Consider the following 20,292-nt stretch of genomic DNA (forward strand, 5'->3'; position numbering starts at 1 on the left):
ATGCATGACCACCCACCAGTGCCCAGAGAGGAGGAGATGATGCCAAGATACCATCTTGTGTCCCTCACCAACCATATGCGTATGCCCCCCCCCCCCACTGTGTTTTCAGGTTGAATAAACATACAAGCAAAGTTTAAAATATTTCAAAATGACCCAGAAATATAACCAGATGTGAAGAAGCAACCGTTATGACATTTTGTAAAAAAAAAAAACGCATAAGCTCTGTGTTGGCCAGCTATCCATTAAAGGAGAACTCTGATTTCACATAGATCTCCGTTTCTGAGGTCACGGGTGAAAAAAACCGAAAACAATCTATATCTAGCTTGAGTTGCTGCAGCCAGGCAGCCACAGCGCCACACTCTGGGGGCATGAACATGGGGGCTCACAAACATGCCCCCAGAGTGTAGTGCTGTAGCTGGAGTCCTCCTTTAAAGTTAGCATGCAAACCAGCCACCATGGCATGGGCTCATGGCATCTCTGACAATATCACTTTGTGCCAATTTGTGACAATATCACTGTTTTAAATACAATGCAAATCAATGGAAGGGGGGCATGATACTCAGCACAGAGCCAACAAACTCAGTCCACCTTGAAATACACAAGTACTGCCAGGTGTTAAATACTTTTAACATGCCCAGATGGAGGAATATATATTCACTTTAAATAATCGTGTGTGTTGTCTTACATGGCTGACAATAAGTAATTAAACCAGAGACTGAGATTAATGTGCATTAACTCATCACACAGTTTTTTCATTAGTCAAGATTAGGGACCACGGTAGGGATGGGAAAGAGAGTAGAGTAATTAAATTCTGATTGCTCTTAAAAATGTCACTCACTTTGGGGAGATAATTGCAAACTTGCTGACAGACCCCGCTGGCTGTCACAACAACACCAACGCCCTCTCTGTCTAAAGACACAACAAGTTGCTGTTTTTGCAGATGGATCGCTGTTGTTCTGTGATCTCAGGGGACACTTTTTCGCAGACCTGTTTCTGTTAATTAATTAGGTCCAGTTGATCACTGCACGTAAAGCTTTGCTTTCATTACCGCAGACCTTTTCCACAGATTAAATCCCACACACAAGCATTGCGCACGTAGTGATGAGCTCCAGTTTATCTTGCCCTGTTCAGCCACTCACAGATGTGGAGAGATCATTGTTGGGAGGAGATAAATGGAGGGAGAGAGAGAGAGAGAGCGTGAGGAAGAGAGTGTGAGAGAGAGTGATAGAGAGAGAGAGAGAGAGATGGGGAAAAGGGCTTAGAGCCAGAGAGAAAGAGGACAGGAGGAGATTAAGCACCCACAGCCATATGGGTTGCTGTCCTACAGTACATCACTGCCTTTAAAAATCACAAGTGGAAAAAAATAAAGATGGAGTGAGGGAGGGCTGGACAAGAAAAAGAGAGAAAGAGTGAGTGAGAGAGAGAGAGAAAGAGAGAGAGAGGGCTGGATCAGGGCTTGAGTAAGCCACTGGCCTCCCCGACGAAAGCGAATTGATTTCTGAATGGATGTGTGGCTCAAAGCAGTTAGCAAACACACAAACACTGGATGAAACAAGGAACAAATATAGATTTTCAAGAGGCTGATGTGAGGCAGGAGATTTTTTATTCTGCTGAAGGCTTTGGTCAGGGTCAGCAAATCCAACCTTGAGCATTCCTGTCCCTGGTTAGCGTTGTGTGACATGGCTACCACTGTATACAGAAGTTACTGATACAATGACTCCGGGTAATTCTTTCTCCGTCAGAACCAAGGGAGACACTTTTAATTTCCATGCTCACGTCTCCTGAGGGCTGCTAGCATGTGCTCTGTGAGTATATAATGTCATAGAATAGAAATAAAAGAGGTAAGGGACATCGTTATGGGAAGAGAGGGTGGTACTCAACAAAAACAAGCTATTAGATCACTCTCAAACTTTCTAAATATTTAGGGAGAGAATGGTCAACAGTTTACACAAACACAGCACAGGCAATTCTGAAAAAAGGGCAAGGGACAAACAGGACTGCATCTAATTCACTTTACTTTTATTTAGTGTTCAAATGCCACTGAAATGCCAGACATATTTTGATCAGATGGTGCCTTAATATGTTCTGACACTAGTGTCCTGTTCAGTGTCTGACCACACTATGGTGATAGATAGCATAGCTCCAACTATTACCTATTATTAATCTTAATCTATTTTGCGAGGAAAATAGCAATAAGAATGTAGTCACCGAGTATTTTTGTTATAGGGCTCCACGTGGCTATGATATTACTGCTAATGCCGCTTCTATGTTATGTAAGAAAACATTAGACTGTTTATCAGTTTAGGAAGAGAGAAAAAACAACATTCCTAGTGAAATATTTTACACGACCCATTTTGCAGATATTCTAGAAGAACCTGTGAATATCACTCGCTGCTCCACAGTGCCTACCACTGCAGGCAAGGCTTCAGCCTGACATCCTCATCGAGTGACAAGTGTTGCGCCAACACTGCGGGGGCCGAGGCGAGTGGCTGCTCCCAATCAGCATGGCCATGCATGAGTGCACCTGAGCCTGGCTCAGCTCAGCTGTAGCGGGCAGGTAGTGGGGCTTCTGAAACAGCTAAGGGCTACAGGCTAAACCACTGCCAGCCAGGCATTTGTGGAGATCTCTGAGGAGGATCATGTCACTGGATCATGGCATGTCAACATCTAACCCTCCTCCCTTCATTGCCTGGAAATTACATTAACCTTTAAAGGTGTGGGTTGTTGAACATACTAACGTAAGATTTTGTTCCGCAACAATTTAAGGTTCTAAAATTCTATGTTGAATTCAATGAACCCAGATATTCTATAGAATATGCTACACAAGAGATGAACTGTACGGAGCATCATTTGTCTGACAGTGTATGCTGATGCTCTGAAGTTACTTGGCTGCTCTCAGAGGACACACTTGATGGTACTTGAGTATACTGTACTTTTGTAAGTACTTCAAATATCCCAGTGACTAAAAAAAATGTTCTGATGTTGACGGTCAGTCCTCTCAAATGTTGACAATGTATATTGAAACTGAAAAAAAAAAAATCACAGGTTTATCCTTCAGGGGTAAGATCCTCTCAACAGCTAATCTTTCCCTGGCGGCAAGTCTGCAGAAAAGCCCCACATTGAGCAACTCGGCAGCCATGATGACAGCTCTCCGAGTGCTATCTCTCGCAGGCCACAGTGAGCCCTGACAGCAGCATACTGATGCGTGAGATCTCCCTCGCTGATGATGGAATGATGATGGAGTTAATGACACATTAGTGAAATGAATTACCCCTCGCCAAACTGCTGCGTAATGTGCTCAGTATGGGGATGAAACCTCAGCACCTCAGTCACACAATCACTATGCCAGGCATTGTCACACAAATCCACATTTGCCATGATTTATATGTGTAATGAAGTTTTCATGGGAATTCATTAGAGAACACTAGCTTTGTAGGGCGCTGGTCTAGTTTTATCCATATTTTTATTGGCATAGCACAACTTCAATCACACTCAAAATGCCAATTTTTTTTGTTGGCTGCTTGGGGGAAAGGAGGTTGGTTGAATGTGCTTTGGCATCCTAATCATCCACAAAGGCTTTGTTCTCCAACCCCACCATTACCAACTGCACATCATTGAGCGCATTCTGCACGTTTTGCAACCACTGCTTATTTGTCTCCCTCTCTCTCTCTATGTGTGTGTGTGTGTCTCACACTCTCAAAGAGAGATGCCTGTGCTATTGAGAGAATTATGGCCTGACTACCCAATGCAAGACCATGCTGCTTACGTTTGATGAATTGAGGCGCAGGGCGAACAGACGGGCAGTGAGCTGCAGAGCCACAATTTCCGTCTCAAAAGTTGTCACTGAGGAGAAGGGAAATAAAGACAAGTATCCCCTGGGTAAAGACTGTGGTAGTCATTCATGAGCCTCCTATAGTCGTGACAAAAGAACCTCAGTACATGCAAATCCATGCACACACAAACCTGGCCTATTGCTGCTTCCACTTGTAAGGCAGAAGCAGCAGCATATTCTCGATCAATTATTCAAAGTCTGATCCTAAAGTGGGGAGCTTTGGTATTGGGAGGATTACGTTTATTTGCTTTTGAAGATTGCAGAGAAGTTTTTGGAAAACAAAATGCATCTGTGCCTTCATCGGGCATTGCCAGTGTATGAATTCGCCACGGCACGCCACCCTTAAGCACTATGCTGAATTGCTTTCCTTGCAGTAATGTAATTTTGATATGACTGAGGGTAACCTAGCAGTTTTGATTGATAACCTGCTTAGCAAGCAAAACAGGCCAGTGGAGTCGCAATTCCGGAGACCAGAAAACATTTTATCTCATTCTCTTCCATTAGATTTCAAACAATTTACTTCCACATCCTTTCCCACTCTGCACAGCAGAATGAGGCACTTAGCATTGATCGAAGTGCAACAGCTAATGGAAAAACATTGGGCCAGCGATTTGTAAATCACGTCAGACTTAAGTGTCAACCTGATTGATGAATGGCACATTGTTTCCAGGTTCTAGAATAAGTTCAGAGTCTCTTTTTTCTACATGGAGTCAGCAGTCTTGTGGGTAATTGCCAGAGAGTGTATCAGACATGACAGTTATGATATATTGTGTACTCAAGCAACTACCTGAGCTGGCAATCAGCCAATACCCAGAAGTCCCAAGAATGACACGCCAGCTACTTTGTGTGAAGTTTAAATATGTGTTTGTTATTGTAATGGTATATTACTCTCTCTCTCTCTCTGTGTGTGTGTGTGTGTGTGGTCCCTAAAATGCATCTTGGGAGGGCCATATTTAAAAGGACTGTAATGTTGCTACAACAAAGGAGAAAAGTGATTTCTCGATAAAGGGTTATCAAGAACCAAACTATCATTCAGGCTGAGCAGGTTCTGCTAAGCGGCATTAATGTGACCTGCACTCACCCGATATCTTTTCCAACAATTTCATATTCAATATCAATGTTGCTGATTGAAGTTTTTTTTTACAAATTTGTATTATTGGGGGCCAAGCAGCGAAGCTGCGAAGGCTCCCATTGAGTTACTAGCTTTTCCTATTATTATTACACTTCCGCCATTGGAGTCTATGGCAGCCCATAGAACACCTGGCTAAAAAGTGCGGTTTTTTTGGCAGAAAGTTTCGGGACACTCCACTGACCACTCACACTCATTTACGGACCTCTAAACCCAGCCATCTAGCGCCACCAACAGGTGAAAATCTGGTCGAAAATTTAATCACTGGGTCTAAAGATATCAAATTTGGCACACTGATTCAGCACTGTCCCATGATCACTCTCACCAATTTACAGAACTCTATGCCCAACACTCTAGCGCCACCAATGGGTCGAACCTGGATTGCATTCACGCATGTGACCATTGAACGGTGCGTCCGATTTTCACATATCAGGCACCGTTGGAATCCCTGGACCGACCTAAGTTCAATGACCCCTAGTACGTCACTTTCCGCCATATTGGACCTCCGCCATATTGGATTTAGTCCAAACTCTACGAAAAGTTTCAGCGGTCAGAAATTTCATCCGATTTTCACGGAACTTGGTGGAGATGATCTTCTGCCCGAGCCGCACAAACGATACTTGCCAGATTTTTCAATTTCATTTTTGTTTGCCCGTGACAGCCAATCACACATGGCAACAATGCCGCCTAACAGGAAGTGGGCTAACATCTCGGCTATGCTTTAATGTATGAAGTCCAAACTTGGTACAGGGACTTGGTATCTGATTGTGAGGACGCACTACAAAATTGGCATCATGTGGCCTAGGGGCGCTGTAATAAAGGAAGTGAGCTTGTATCTCAGCAACGCTTTGGTGTACAAAGTCCAAGCTTGGTATAAGGACCTGTTACCTGATTATGATGACGCACTAGGAAATTGGAATTATTTGGCCTCTATAGGGGGCGCTGCAATACAGGAAATGAGCTCCTATCTTAGCAACGCTTTGATGTCTGAAGTCCAAACTTGGTACAGGGACATATTAGCTGATTGTGAGGACTTGCAAGGAAAGTGGTCTCATTTGACCTCTAGGGGTGCTGTAATAAAGAAAGTGAGCTCACATCTCAGCAACACTTTGGTGTATGAAGTCCAAACTTGGTAGAGGGACATGGTAGCTGATTGTGAGAACGCACAAGGACATTGGTGTAATTTTCGCCTCTAGGGGCACTATAACAAAGTAAATGAGCTTATTTCTCAGCCATTCTTTATCCAATTGCAATCAAACTTGCTGTGAGTGCTTGCTCATGCCGTGGCAACGCCATTCCTGCTATAGCGCACTGCTTGGCCCTCACATTGCTGCTTGCAGCTGGGTCATTCCACGTCAATTCAACCAGGGCCCACGCACTTAGGTCTCAAAAAATTCTGAAAAAATTACCAGGTGTACCTATGTTACCCAGGAGACACACGGTAAAATTACTCTTATGTAAGATTAATACTTTCCAAGATACAGCCAGTTTTACAGGGGGAGGGGGGGTGTCGATTTTGTTCGGCCTCTTTTTTTTGTCAAAGTTCACAAGCCCACAGCGCAAAAAAACTAAAACATGTAGGAGGCTCAAATTTTGCATGCTGGTACATAAATAGGAATAGTATGTAGCAAAATCGTCACGTTTGGTCTGGATAATCCTGCATGGTCAAAACTGTCCCTCAAAGTTGATACAAATTTTATTGGAGTTTTTGGCTGGACTCTGTTTAGGCCTTAAGAAGACATATTTGTACTCAACATAGGCTCTTGATTTATTTTCCTTACTGAGATAAGTAGAAACACTCTCACAAAAATGAACAGAACATAAATTCCTTCAGGGTATGAACAGCAGACCTCACAAGTCTGAAAAATAATTTTGGTTCTCATTTTCAGAGCGCCTTAACACCTAAGACCTAAGTGCGTGGGCCCTGGTTGAATTGACGTGGAATGACCCAGCTATATTTAATATTTAGGTTGCTTACCACAGTAGGCCTATACAGTTGCTTAGCTCCGCCTAGCTTCACTCACATCCATCTGGGACCTCTTCCATTGACAGTGATTTCTGCACCAGATTTTATGGTACAGCCAATCAGGACGCAGGGCGGGAGTTTCATAGATGTGACATAGCATAGAAGCGACTGTGAGACTGTTATCAGCGTCACTGGTTGGCTTCGATGTGAGTGGTTGAAGTATCACGTCAATAGATGACAGACAAGTGGCTTATTCAATCATATGCAAGCATTTTTTGATAAGGCCCAGCCTTCTGAAGCATCACTCCAATGGATTGGTCCCAGATGGATGAGTGGAGCTAGGCGGAACGAAATTCATCTGGCGAGAGTCAGGTTAATAAAGAAGATGATCCCTGTCCAAAAGTTTATACCAGAGAGGGTTAAAGCGGATCTTTGTTTATACCCCCTTTAGAATCTCCATGAGTGCTGCTGTTCACTGGGTGCTTGACTATCACTATCACTGAGTAATCATTCCATGTTGTTTTTTGTCTTTTAATTATTACTTTTAAAATATTGCTCTTTTATGCTTTTATGTACTATTACCTTGTGTGTTTTATGTTTTCTTTTTTATTCTTTACTTTTTAAACTATTCTTTGACTATTGCCCTTCTATGCTTTTATTATCAATGCCTCTTTGGTTTTGTTTATGAAAAGCACATTGAATGACCTCTGTGTATGAAATGTACTAATTGCTTGACTTGACTTTAGCATCAATGACAGCTTGCAGTCTTTTCTGATAATTGTGGATGAGTACCTTCATTTTACCAGATAGTAGATATGCCCATTCTTCAAGAGAAAAAGCCTCTAGGTCCCATAAATTCTTGGGTTGTCTTGCATAAACTGCATTTTTGAGACATCCCCAAAATGGCTCAGATATTGATGCCAGGGGACTGTGAGGGCTACTCCAGTGCAAATGTGGCCCATGCACAGCTTTTGAGCTGTACAAACTGTCTCCAAAATTGATTCATAACATGCTGCTTTCAGCAAATTGGACTAAATCCTTAGTCAAGGCTAAAATCTTTGTTGGTCTGCCTGACCGTGGCTTGGTATCAAACAAAGCACTAATTCTCCACTTCTTTATCAAACTTTACTGACCAGCATTTTCAATGTTGTTTGAATGTACTTTTCCTGGTATACAGATAGCCTATCTCAGAGACCTTTCACTTTATCTTGTAGGCAATTTCAGTAGCCTACAGTACTGCAGAAAGTGGATTGTAATACAGTAGTTAGTCAAGATAGAAATCTCCAGTGTCTGTCATCACGACTAAGAATTTATCCTTGAGCAATCACATCCAGTTCATAGTTCACTTCGGGCGAAAAGCATTTGCGGGTGTTCATTTCGGGTCTGTTCGGTGCAGCCATATTAGTGTGAGTTGCGTGGAATTCTGGACTAGCGTCGTAATCTACCTGTTGGATAACCATAAGCAGCTTCTCACGAGGGGAAGCTTCTCGTGTGACTTGCCGTAGTTGTTACCAGTGTTTTTAAAGTTATAACTAAAACTTGAAGCAATGTTGTGCATTACAGAAATGCGCGTACTCTCAACACGCCGCTTAACTAGTTTGCACACGAAACGTGCTTTGTTTACTCAAGTCGGGCAGGTGAGGCACTCACATGTTTTAGGATCTAACCATACGTCGTGGGGAGCAAGGAGGACTTTTGGAGGTTTTGGTTGTGTTACAACTCCATTACAGACGGACCGAAAGACATGCAAACCAATTGTTTACTTACACAGTGTCCATGGAGGAGGACGCTTTCACAATAGACCATGTATGCGTTCCTTCTCGACCAGAACAGCGTACGACGACGCTTTCTCAACAGCAAGGGATAACCCTGAAACATTCTGGAGCGCAGCTGCACAAAATATCGATTGGTTTGAACCATGGCATCAGCTTTTGGACAAGACAGATATAGTATTGCCGCAATGGTGGGTTATCTCACGTTCTGTGTGCAGTTCTGAACGTTACACATGTTGCAAGGCACGAGCAAGAATTTAAACGAATAGATTCGTTTCAGATTCAGCTGTTAAGCTACTTTGCGAAGAAGAAACAATATGCACAGTTTGTTTAGGTAACGTGTTTAATGCTATCTTGCATTTAAGTTCATTTTAGTTTCCCGGGTCCGTGTATCATTCGTTCATTTGATATTCAATTGAGAATCCAAAATGAAAAAACGAAAAAAGGACTTGTTTTTTCATTATCTGTTTATGAATGTGATACAAACCTCAATTAGACTTTTGATTCTCAATTAGACTTTTGATTTCATGATCAGATCAAAAGTAGAACGTTTAAAAAACGGCCTCAGGCCCAAAACTGATTTTGATATTTATTTTTTATTTTTTTAAGTCTATTCAAGTCACTTTCTTGGTCTAGACCTGTCAGTGCTCAGTGTTGCCAATTTAGTGACTTTGTTGCTAGATTTAATTTTGGCCATCCTATAGCGACAGAAAATATTGTCCAACTATAGCGAGAAATTGGGCGACTTGCGCAACGATGGCAAACTTGGTTTAGTTGAATCGACAGAAAATCATCACCCTTCTCATGCCTGTTTCGTTTATGAACATCGCGTTTGCCCAAAGCATTATAGAAGTAGGCCTAATGACTGGCCTAGGCTATGTAGTATCAGCCCATGTTAGGGAAGTAGGCCTAGATGTTAGATCTATCAGCTCAGATCATGATTTGTCGCTAACGTTATTGTAAGGCAGCCAGCTGCAGTAGCCTTCTGGTGAGATTACATCAAAGACAGTAGCTATGACAGGGAAACTGGGGACAACACATCGTTCAACAAGCACATTGATCAAAGGAAAGAGGGGCTACAACTTCATTCACAAACAGAGCAAATAATTCAAATCGAGCCACAGGCGGGCCTAGGCCCGTCTACTTGTCAGTCTTGCCCGTCCAACTAGGCCTATGTTCACCATCAAAAAAAGACGCGCAAGTCAACACTGCTCTGAGAGCTCAAGAAACAGACAAATCGCGAACAGGCGGCAGCTCCGTTTAATTGTCAGGTGTGAAATGCGTTCATATTCCACTTTTTATGTCATAGACGTTGCATGCCTATGGAAAGGAAGTCTTTGCAGTAGGATTGTCCAAGCTGTTGCTTCAGTTTGTGTTTTAAGTTATGCGACGCACCGTTGCTGGGTTCATGCCGTTTTGCGCAAGTTTAAAATGTTTAGCCGACTGCGTAATTTGCCAAGTTCTACTTTTCATGTCATGAATGTAACATGCATATGATAAGGTTTTGCAGTTGTAGGCTTACAATATGGTCAATCTATTGTCTGGCAGGCCTAGTCCGATTTAACACTGCAAAACAGAAGCAGCAGCTGGCAATGGAAGTCAATAAATAATTTCCGGGTCAGAGCAATCGGAAAAAATACATATCAAAATCAGTTTTGGGCCTGAGGCCGTTTTTTAAACGTTCTACTTTTGATCTGATCATGAAATCAAAACTCTGAAAAAAAGCATTGTTTGTTGGTTTGTATCACATTCATAAACAGATAATGAAAAAACAAGTCCTTTTTTCGTTTTTTCATTTTGGATTCTCAATTGAATATCAAATGAACGAATGATACACGGACCTTCCTGAGTATGTGCACAGAATTGTTTGCGTAACAACTGTTTCCAACACTTCTCTCTATGCAAGAGTTCAACTCTGGTTCAGCATCATGTTTCGTCACCGCCCACTTCACATGTTTATAACATGTCTCAGTTGCGTATCCCTTTACTGCCACCTAGCATTGTGGAAGGGAGGGCCCGATTTGAATTTTTAATTTATAACAAGACATATTAATTGGTTAAGGTCTATAACACCACTGTGTGCAATTCAAAACAAAGCACATTTTCACCTTACAAGAAAATAATTGATAAAGATTATATTACAAACAGTATTAGATTTCTTGGTGTAGTACACGTGATACAGTATCTCTTTGATTTGCTTATTTCATATGCTGATGGTGTAGGTTTGTTGGAGGTAAGCTGAACGTCTGTTACAATGCAGTGGACCGGCATGTGGACAGCGGAAGAGGGAATCAGGCCGCTATCATCTACGATAGCCCTGTTACCAACACAAAACACATACTGAGCTACAAGCAATTACAGGAGGAGGTATATTATTTGAGTCTTGCATCATATGAGGGGAAACACTAAACATATATTCTTTTACTGTAGTATTCATAGTTAAAATATTTTGTGCAAAGCTTAATATTACATTGGTAAGAAGCAAGTTTGGCATGGTGCCTCTTGTTATGCCTGTTACTTGTTGACACCTGTTGTTTTCTCCTCATTCAGGTTTCTCGGCTGGCTGGTGTCCTGTTGAGAAATGGGGTGAAGAAAGGGGACCTGGTGGTCATCTACATGCCCATGGTGCCTCAGGCTATGTTTGCCATGTTGGCATGTGCCAGAATAGGGGCAACCCACAGCCTCATCTTTGGTGGCTTTGCTTCCAGGGAGCTGTCTGTTCGTATCGACCATGCTAAGGTAGGCACAGGAGGATCATTGTGTATGATCCACTGGTTATACAAACGTGCATGCAAATTTGTTGCAAACATTAATTCGCCCATTGATTCACTGTTAGAGTAGGACTTATGGAATGTCCTCTAACAGGTTTTAAGCAAATCTCCTCCACAGGGTCCCCAGGTGGGGAGAATACTCCGTTATGCTGGTTGTATACAGTACAGTATGTGGGCAAAGCCTCTTTGGGTGCTCCGAAGAGCTGAGGAGATTAATGACTTTCAGGTTGAAAAGATTTCTTCTTTAGAGAGACACTGGGCTCCCTTTTTAATTGGCACAATAATCACCATATTTAATTTAAATGTAAAGTGCTATCAGCTATTCACTTAGGAATTGGAGTAGAACTTCCTTTTTCTGTGTTGGTAGTATTAGAGAGTAGTGATGGGGGCTGATTTAATTATGCATTTACAAAATGACCATATTTTACAAAGATGGAGGTCTCTGAAAGGCTTTAAGGTCCATTAGGTAAATAATGTGGTGAATGGTGCACTCAGGCCTTTAATATGGAAACGCTACCCATTCCGTGAGGTCACTTTAACGGTATTAAAGTCTGGTTTGCATTTTGTATTGTTCCAATATGATAACTATCTCCTTTGGCATTGAGTCAGGGAGGATTGTATTTTTATTTTTTTATAATCGGCGGTTTCTGTAATAAAATCACTCATAATGGTTTAAATTATCATATAAGCTAAATGGAATTGACTAAGTTTGATGTAGTTTTATCAGCTCTATAGAAAGATTGAAGGATATATTGTGTATGACATCTTAAAATTCACTTGTATTTAGTGGTGGGGTAGGCAGACAAATCATTCCCAGATGATGGATGATTAAATGTATTCCTTTTGTTCAAGAGTTGACCACTGACATAGCAACAGTGACCGCTTATGACAAGATATGATATGAACACTTTACAAGATGTATACATTAAGAAATTGGCATATAAATGTTTTGCCTTTTTGAAGGGTTCTCATTGGCATCATCCAAAAGAGATAATAAAAAAAATCATAATAAATTCACTTGTATTTGATGTCACTCTGAATGATTTATCCAAAGCATGTAATATTTTACTTAAAAAAAGACTGTAGTCAACATCTTAAACATAGCGTGTCTTCTGGTGTGCTGATGTCTGTATATTGCAGAGTACAGGTCAGTATTCCTTTGACAAAATTGTTAGGTCTGTGGCTGTCAGTATCTTTGTTAAGATATTGTACATGCATTTACACATTATGTAAATTTGACTCAAATTTGAAAAAGTACTTGGGCTATATTGTATTACTCACAGATTTGCATGAATCAAGCCAACATCTGCTGAACGCCTGAATGTTAGTCCAAGTTCTAAAAACCATACGTCCTGCATCTCAGTTTTGACAAAGTGTCGCTCATTGCTGACACTGTAAATCACCAGAAATGACTACTACAGACAGAGTTTTGTCTTGCAGCCTAAGATGATTGTGACGGCGTCGTTTGGCATCGAGCCGGGCAAGAGGGTGGAGTACATCCCTCTGGTGGAGAAGGCCCTGGAACTGAGCAGCCACAAGCCCCAGAAAGTGCTCATCTTCAACAGGCCCAACATGGTGAGAGTGGATGCCCAGGAGACCCTGATGTGCCAAAGCAGTGTGTGTGTGTGTGTGTGTGTGTGTGTGTGTGTGTGTGTGTGTGTGTGTGTGTGTGTGTGTGTGTGTGTGTGTGTGTGCGTGTGTGCGCGAGAGAGTGGGGATAGTGAGTGAGTGTGTATGTGTGTAGGAGCGGGGATTAGTGTGTGTGTGGGAGTGAATTGTATGTGTAAATAGACTCGGTTATTGTCATAATAGTGTGATGACACCACTTTTCTGTTGTGGCATTTTCTGTAGATGAAAATTCTACTTGGCCACACACCAAACCCAATGCCTCAGAATGTTGTTGCACACAACAGAAGATATTCATTATAACAGACAACGCATGCCTTTCATACAGTTTAACTCACTGAATTGATTGCGTTTCAGTTGCTCATTCAGTGAAGATCATCTCACAAGCTTCCATCATGACACAGTAATAGTGTGTGTGTATGGATATATCTGCATGTTCTGTTGGTGATGTTTCTTGCCCACACCAGGTTACTTTTTTGGTGGTTTTTTTGATGGAATTTGTCATGAACCTACAACTTTTTCAACCTACTGCATGCTAGCCCAGCTCCTTAACCACTACACTACCACTGCCCATATATATATATATTTGTATATGCATTTGTGTGTGTGTGTGTGTGTGTTGTATTGTAGCTGTATACTGAGCTGTGTGTGTGTGTGGATTTGTAATGTATCTGTGAAAATCTCCTCTGAGGTCAGTCAGGCCATCAGCAGAGCGCACACACACACACACACACACACAGGCTCAGCCCTCCACCAGTCAGAAGCTCAGCTTTTGTCCTCCAAAACTCAATACCTCGCCTCCAGATAGTTCTGACGCACTCTACAGTCTGTGTGCTATGTGGCCTGTTTTTAAAAAGCTCTTCTGAAAGGCAAGTTTGCACGTGGAATCCCAGAATCCCCCTGTAGCGTGATGCACTGCACAGCACAGCACTGGGTCACCTCAGCCCAAATGCACTGTGAGTCATTTGAGCTGTGTGCCTTTGGTTTAGTTTTTCAGCTCACCTTTTGGTGTTTGGAGGAGGCTTTGAGCTGGTGAATCAGACCACATGTGTGTGTTTGTGTGTGTGTGTGTGTGGGGGGGGGGGGGGGGGGGGGGGGATGAGGGTATGGATGATTTTGTCAAACATTCATCTCATACACCTTATGAGGCAGACATGAGGAAGTTGTTATAGAGAGGGGTTATTAGAATTGAGAGGGATTAGACTTTGGCTGGGTGTGGTCCATAATCTATAACACACACACACACACACACATGCACGCGCACACGCACACACACACACACACACACACACACACACATGCGCGCGCACACACACACACACCACACACACACACACGCACACACACAAATACACACACTTGCTTTTTTGAGCTCGTTTCAGCTTTTATTGTTTGGAGGGGGTATGTACGTGTCCCACAGGCGTGTGTGTGTGTGTGTGTGTGGTGTGTGTGTGTGTGTGTGGACAGTGGACATGTATGTGTATGCTTTTGCTCCTTAGTCTTACTGTGTGTGTATGCAAGAGAACTTAGGAAGTGAATGTAAAGGAGGAAAGTTAGATGAATAAAAGGAATCAGATTTTGTTGACACACACACACACACACACACACACACACCCACTATCACCTGATGATGTGACGGGAGGGTAGGCAGTCTCTCTGCTTAAGTTCTCTGGCTGATGAGAAGTTAAGCTGGGATGTCGATGGAAAGAGTTCATCCAGTGACACCCCCTGTGCGTGAAAATCAATAACAATGCAAATGGCCTCCGTTCTGCTTTAGGGCTGCAGCCCTATGCATGCACAGACCAGTCCTCTCACCATCCTTTGGAATAAGGCAGAAAGCCAAAAGTAAAGAGTGCCCGCACTTCCTCATGGGGAAAGACACTCTATTTCCTTTCGGCAGCAGGAGCCAATTACTATAATATGTCTGCACTCCAACTTGCCGAAATGAGTTTCTGCTTGAATCACCTTCAAAATGACTGTTTTTGTGTGTGTGTGTGTGTGTGGTGCGCAAAATCGTTTCTTAAGCGCACCAGAAAGAACTACATTTCAGGGCCTTTTGGAGTAATGTTGTTACAACGGTTTTGAATTCTATGTTTTCTTTTGTCCTCCTTAATCCTGCCACTGCCATATAGTTTTAAGTGCCTTGAAAGGAAGAATCAATTATTCACTCCAATCAATGCTCACTATTTGTTGCAATAAAAGAGAGCGCAACGACATGCATCTGCTGTTGCCATGGAGACTGATTGCGATAGTGTTTTTAATAAAGTAACAGATACAAAGCTATTGCTTTATGTCTGGTTGGAATAGGCATTTCATTCCTCTTCAACAACATAAACAGACAAAGCGCAAGCCATTGATACGGACACTAACAAATTACTACCAATTGAAACGGACACTAACAATTAATCACTACCAATTAATACCAACACCAATAAATACCAGCAATACTTATGTCTGGTTGAAATAGCCATTTCGTTCCTTTTTTTGCTGTGGCCGTTTATGATACAGTCAGCAACATAACCAGACAAAATGCATGCCATTGATGTGGGCACCAACAAATACCAAAAACTACCAACACATTAGCTAAATTATGAATAATAGTAATGTTATAATGTAATGCACCTGAATGATGTTCTGGAACTACATGCTTCCTTCCACAGGAGAGGGTGTCCATGCACCCTGACCTGAGTCTGGACTGGGACGAGGAGATGGCCAAGGCTCAGCCCCATGACTGTGTCCCCCTCCCTGCTAACCACCCCCTCTATATCCTCTACACCTCTGGAACAACAGGCGCACCCAAGGTAACAGAAGGATTCATATATAAATCGCTTGTTTGTTTTTTTAGCCTTTAACGGACAGGAAAGTGTATAGTAAGAAATGAGAGAGAAGAGAAAGAGAGAGAGAGAGAGAGATGGGGGAAGGGAAGAATGAAGAGAAAGAGAGAGAGAAAGAGGGAGAGAAAGAGATGGAGGGTGGGAGAGAAAGAAAAAAAGAGAAACAGAAGGGGGAGAATGGAGAAAGAGAGAAAAAAAAGTGAGAGAGAGGGGGAGAGAGAGAGAGAGAGAGAGAGAGAGAGAGAGAGATATGGTAATGGACCCTGATGCTACCACTGCGCTACGTCTCCCCCAATGGAAATATTCTTGTTCAGTGGTACATAGTTTTTCAAGAGATGCTTGACGCAGGCTGGTTCCTCCTCACCAAATTATGTTGGAGGTCTTCAAGTTTGTTTTCTCACTGGTACCGACCGAACCCCCATTCTTTGTGTTTAGGGAAACTCCTTTAATTTAGCATCCTGAAGATGAATGACATTGTAGCTTTGTTTTGTCTGTTTAAAGCGCATATTGGTAGAAGCAATGTAATCCTGGATGTTCACACTTCCTGAAGACATCGGGCTGCCATAATTTGTTACGCCATCCCTTCATTTTGTTCAAAACACCTTTTGAAGAGTTAAAATTCAAATTCGGGATGTTATTCAAATCCATGTCCTCAGGGGAACAAGGAATGAGGCATCATTTCAAAATCCCAGGCCACCATGTGAATTAATTTCTGATGAGTGATATAATTTGAGGAGGCTTTTACATTTTTTTCCCCCTCTAATATCTCATAAAAATCCGTGACCTTGGTGAACTGCGGAGAAACCCAACTGTGCCGTTGCCACTCTCGCCGTTCCTCTTGGCGGCAGACAGCGACGCCATGTAATCACATTCCTGTTAATTAATGTCAGCCGGCTCCGCTTTGGAGGAGGAGAGGAGAGCGAAGAAGGCTTGAAGGCCAAACGCGGCTAGCATCACTGACAGAAGAAGAATAAGAGGAAAAGAAGTTTGAGATGACATGTGCGGCCGTTGCGGGAGGAGGAGAGGGGAGGTGGAACGTCGCCTGGAGGCAGAGTGAAAATTGAAGGCAAAAAAGGCCTGAAGTTCTGTCTGTCTCTGTCTGCCTCTGGGGTGGGCAACGTGAAATGTATGCCCGCTGGCGAGAGTTTCGGCCCACTCTCTTAAACTCCTCTATTATGGAGCTGTCTGTCTCTCTCTCTCTCTCTCTCTCTCTCTCTCTCTCTCTCTCTCTCTCTCACACACACACACACACACACACACACACACACACACACACACACACACACACACACACACACACACACACACACACGTGTCCAGGAGATATATGGCACCAGCCAAGCCATACGCACACACACACAAACACACTCTCACACACACACCCCCTATCGTAGGAGGTTTTATTTACAGTTGCATGGCAGCAAAAATATAGCTTTCCCACGAGTCTCCGATGCGCCTCAGTACCTGCGCTGCGGTATGAGGTGTAGGCTACTCCCTGCCGTCAGTGTCCATTTGCGAGATGGATTTGTAATCACCTGCTCTGGACTGAGAGTGCTGGTATATCATCAACTTGCTCTGTGGGAGGACCTATCTCACTGTGCATATAGTGTGTGTCTTGGATGCTTTATCGGAGCAGAGATGAATCGCGCTCTAACTGAACTTCTCTTGTATGCTCTGTTGTGTTTACCTCCCTTACGAATCCTCAAACTCACAGTTTCCTCTACAAACAGTATATCATGCCCACTTTACCAACTTATGAGTGTTGTTCAGGATGTGACATAAACTGGACATTTGCCTGAAGTGCTTTTGAACATGTGCGTATGAGTCAGATACCGATTTTCTCCCTGCCCAGGGCATTGTCAGAGACACGGCGGGCTATGCGGTCATGCTGAACTGGACCATGACCAATGTGTACGGACTCAGCCCAGGAGAGGTACGCCGCGGAGATGTGCTGGTGATACTGGGATTTATAGTGTTGTCTGTTCTAGAAATAGTTTGGGGATTTTCAGGAAATGTTTAGAAGCTCATCTTTGTATTTCACTTATTATTATTACAACAACAACAACAACTTGCAGATAGATAGATAGATAGATAGATAGATAGATAGATAGATAGATAGATAGATAGATAGATAGATGAGAAAAACTAACAAAATTAAATACTAAATATACTATTAAATTAAAATTAAAAAAATCCACAGTGTGCTTGAGGGTGATCAAGCATGAGACGCTTGCAGTGAACGGGCCGGGACTGGCCTGTAGTTCTGTGTGCATGGCAAGGTGCTCAAGAGAGTGAGTGTCATGGTGAAGGTACAAAAAGTAGTCCAACAGTAGTCCTGTAGTTCTGTGTGCATGGTGAGGTGCTCAAGAGAGTGAGTGTCATGGTGAAGGTGCAAAAAGTAGTCCAACAGTAGTTCTGTGTGCATGGTAAGGTGCTCAAGAGAGTGAGTGTCATGGTGAAGGTGCAAAAAGTAGTCCAACAGTAGTCCTGTAGTTATGTGTGCATGGTAAGGTGCTCAAGAGAGTGAGTGTCATGGTGAAGGTGCAAAAAGTAGTCCAACAGTAGTCCAACAGTGCAACAGTGCAAGAATAAGGTCTAGAGACCAACATAAATAATATGGACAAATAGGAGAGTAAAGTATAATGTAGACAAGGTAATATAAAAAACTATGTCAGTGCAGGAACAGGTTGAGGTAATAGGGTTACAGCCATTCAGTAGCCATTGGTCATGTGTGCTAATATAGCATGAAAAACAGTGTAGCAGTAAAACAGTAGTAAAAACATTAGACTGTGGACATTAGTAAAACAGTAGTAAAGCAGTAATGGGCAGTCAGTACTCAAACATGGAGAGGGTGGAGAGGCAGACAGACTAAGCAGAGAAGTATATCTCTCCTCTTCCCTTTAGTGAAGCATTGAACAGTTCAATGGCCCTGGGGACAAATGACTTCCTCAGCCTTTACATTTACAGTGCCTATAAAAAGTATTCACCCCCCCCCCCCCCCCTTGGATATTTCCCCTTTTATTGGTTTAATAAATGAAATCTTTGTCAATTTAATTTGGCCTGTTTTACAATAATTAACAAAAATCCCCTCTTTAATGTCAAAGTGAAAGCAAATTTCTACAAAGTAATGTTAATGCATTTAAAATATATAATGCAAAATAAGTGATTGCATAAATATTCACCCCCTTAAAGTAACTGACCTAAATCAACAGCGGTCTAGCCAGTTGGTGCTAATAGTCTCACAGTTAGTGAAATGGACATTGCCTGAGTGCAGTGAATGTGTATAGTATAGTAATATAAAGATATAAAGACGCCTGCGTCTGGAAGGTCCAGTAACTAGTCAATCAGTATTCCTGGCTTTAATTTCACCATGAGGCCGAACACCCCAAACAACTCAAAGAAAAGGTTATTGATAAGCATAAGTGAGGGGATGGACACAGAGTTCAGTGAAATCCATCATTAAGGAATGTAAGGAATATGGTAAATGTGCAAATCTGCCTAGAGCAGGCCGTCAACACAAAAACAAAAGCACCTATGACAACTCTGAAGAAGTTAAAAGCTTCAGGAGCTGAAATAGGAGAAACTATGCATACAGCAACTTTTGCTCGAGTTCTTCACTAGTTGAAGCTCTATGGTTGAGTGGCAATTAAAGCTTGTATTAAATCTCGACTAAAGTTCGCCCAAAGAGATGCGGGAGACGTCAAGGTCAAGGTCATGGAAAAAGCTTTGTTGGTTTGATGAGACCAAAATTGAGCTTTTTGGCTATCATACTAGATGCTATTTTTGGCAGACACCAAACACTGCACACCACCAAAAACTCACCATCTTTAATTTGAAGCATGATGGTGGTTGCATCATGCTGTGGGGGTACTTCTCGACAGCAGGCTCGAAAGGCTTGTAAAGGTAAAAGTAAAATGATTTCAGCAAAATATATGGAAATCCTGGAGGACAATCTGATTCAGTCTGCAAGAGAACTGCAACTTGGGAGATGATTTACTCTACAGCAAGACAATGAGCTGAAGCCTACAGCAAAAACTACACGGAAATGGTTTAAAGACAATAAGTTGAATGTTCTGGAGTGGCGAGTTAAAGCCCAGATCTCAATCCTATAGTAACTCTGTGGCTGGGCTTAAAAAGGGCTGTTCACACCTGATCTTCTTCCAACCTGGCAGAGCTTGAGCAGTTTTGGAGTAAAATTGCAGTATCCAGATGTTCAAACCTAATTGAGACCTATCCATGCAGACTCCATGCTTTAATTGCGGCAAAAAGGTCTACTCAATGCTGACTTGTAGGGGGTGAATATTTATGCAATCACTTATTTTGCATTAGTGTTAAAGCAAGGTTTTTTATACCTTAAAATAA

The 20,292-nt window shown here is 42.4% G+C and overlaps 1 protein-coding gene across 2 annotated transcripts in view; it reads left to right on the forward strand.

Moving 5' to 3' along the window:
* The first annotated feature begins 8,257 nt into the window (after nt 1–8,257).
* acss3 (acyl-CoA synthetase short chain family member 3) overlaps nt 8,258–20,292 on the forward strand; it is a 48,610-nt gene continuing 36,575 nt past the window's right edge. Inside the window, exons 1-6 of one of the 2 annotated variants that reach the window (XR_006026359.1) lie at nt 8,258–8,890; nt 10,922–11,066; nt 11,250–11,438; nt 12,911–13,045; nt 15,757–15,897; nt 17,783–17,863. Coding sequence is in view for 1 of the 2 variants with exons in the window: in XM_042078074.1 (XP_041934008.1) it covers nt 8,475–8,890; nt 10,922–11,066; nt 11,250–11,438; nt 12,911–13,045; nt 15,757–15,897; nt 17,783–17,863 (1,107 nt within the window). In the remaining variant the exon portion in view is untranslated. The remainder of the gene's footprint in view (nt 8,891–10,921; nt 11,067–11,249; nt 11,439–12,910; nt 13,046–15,756; nt 15,898–17,782; nt 17,864–20,292) is intronic. The other variant, XM_042078074.1, reaches the window with a different exon arrangement.

This window comes from Alosa sapidissima, chromosome 22 (genome assembly GCF_018492685.1).
Source record: "Alosa sapidissima isolate fAloSap1 chromosome 22, fAloSap1.pri, whole genome shotgun sequence".
NCBI classification, from domain to species: Eukaryota; Metazoa; Chordata; class Actinopteri; order Clupeiformes; family Clupeidae; genus Alosa; species Alosa sapidissima.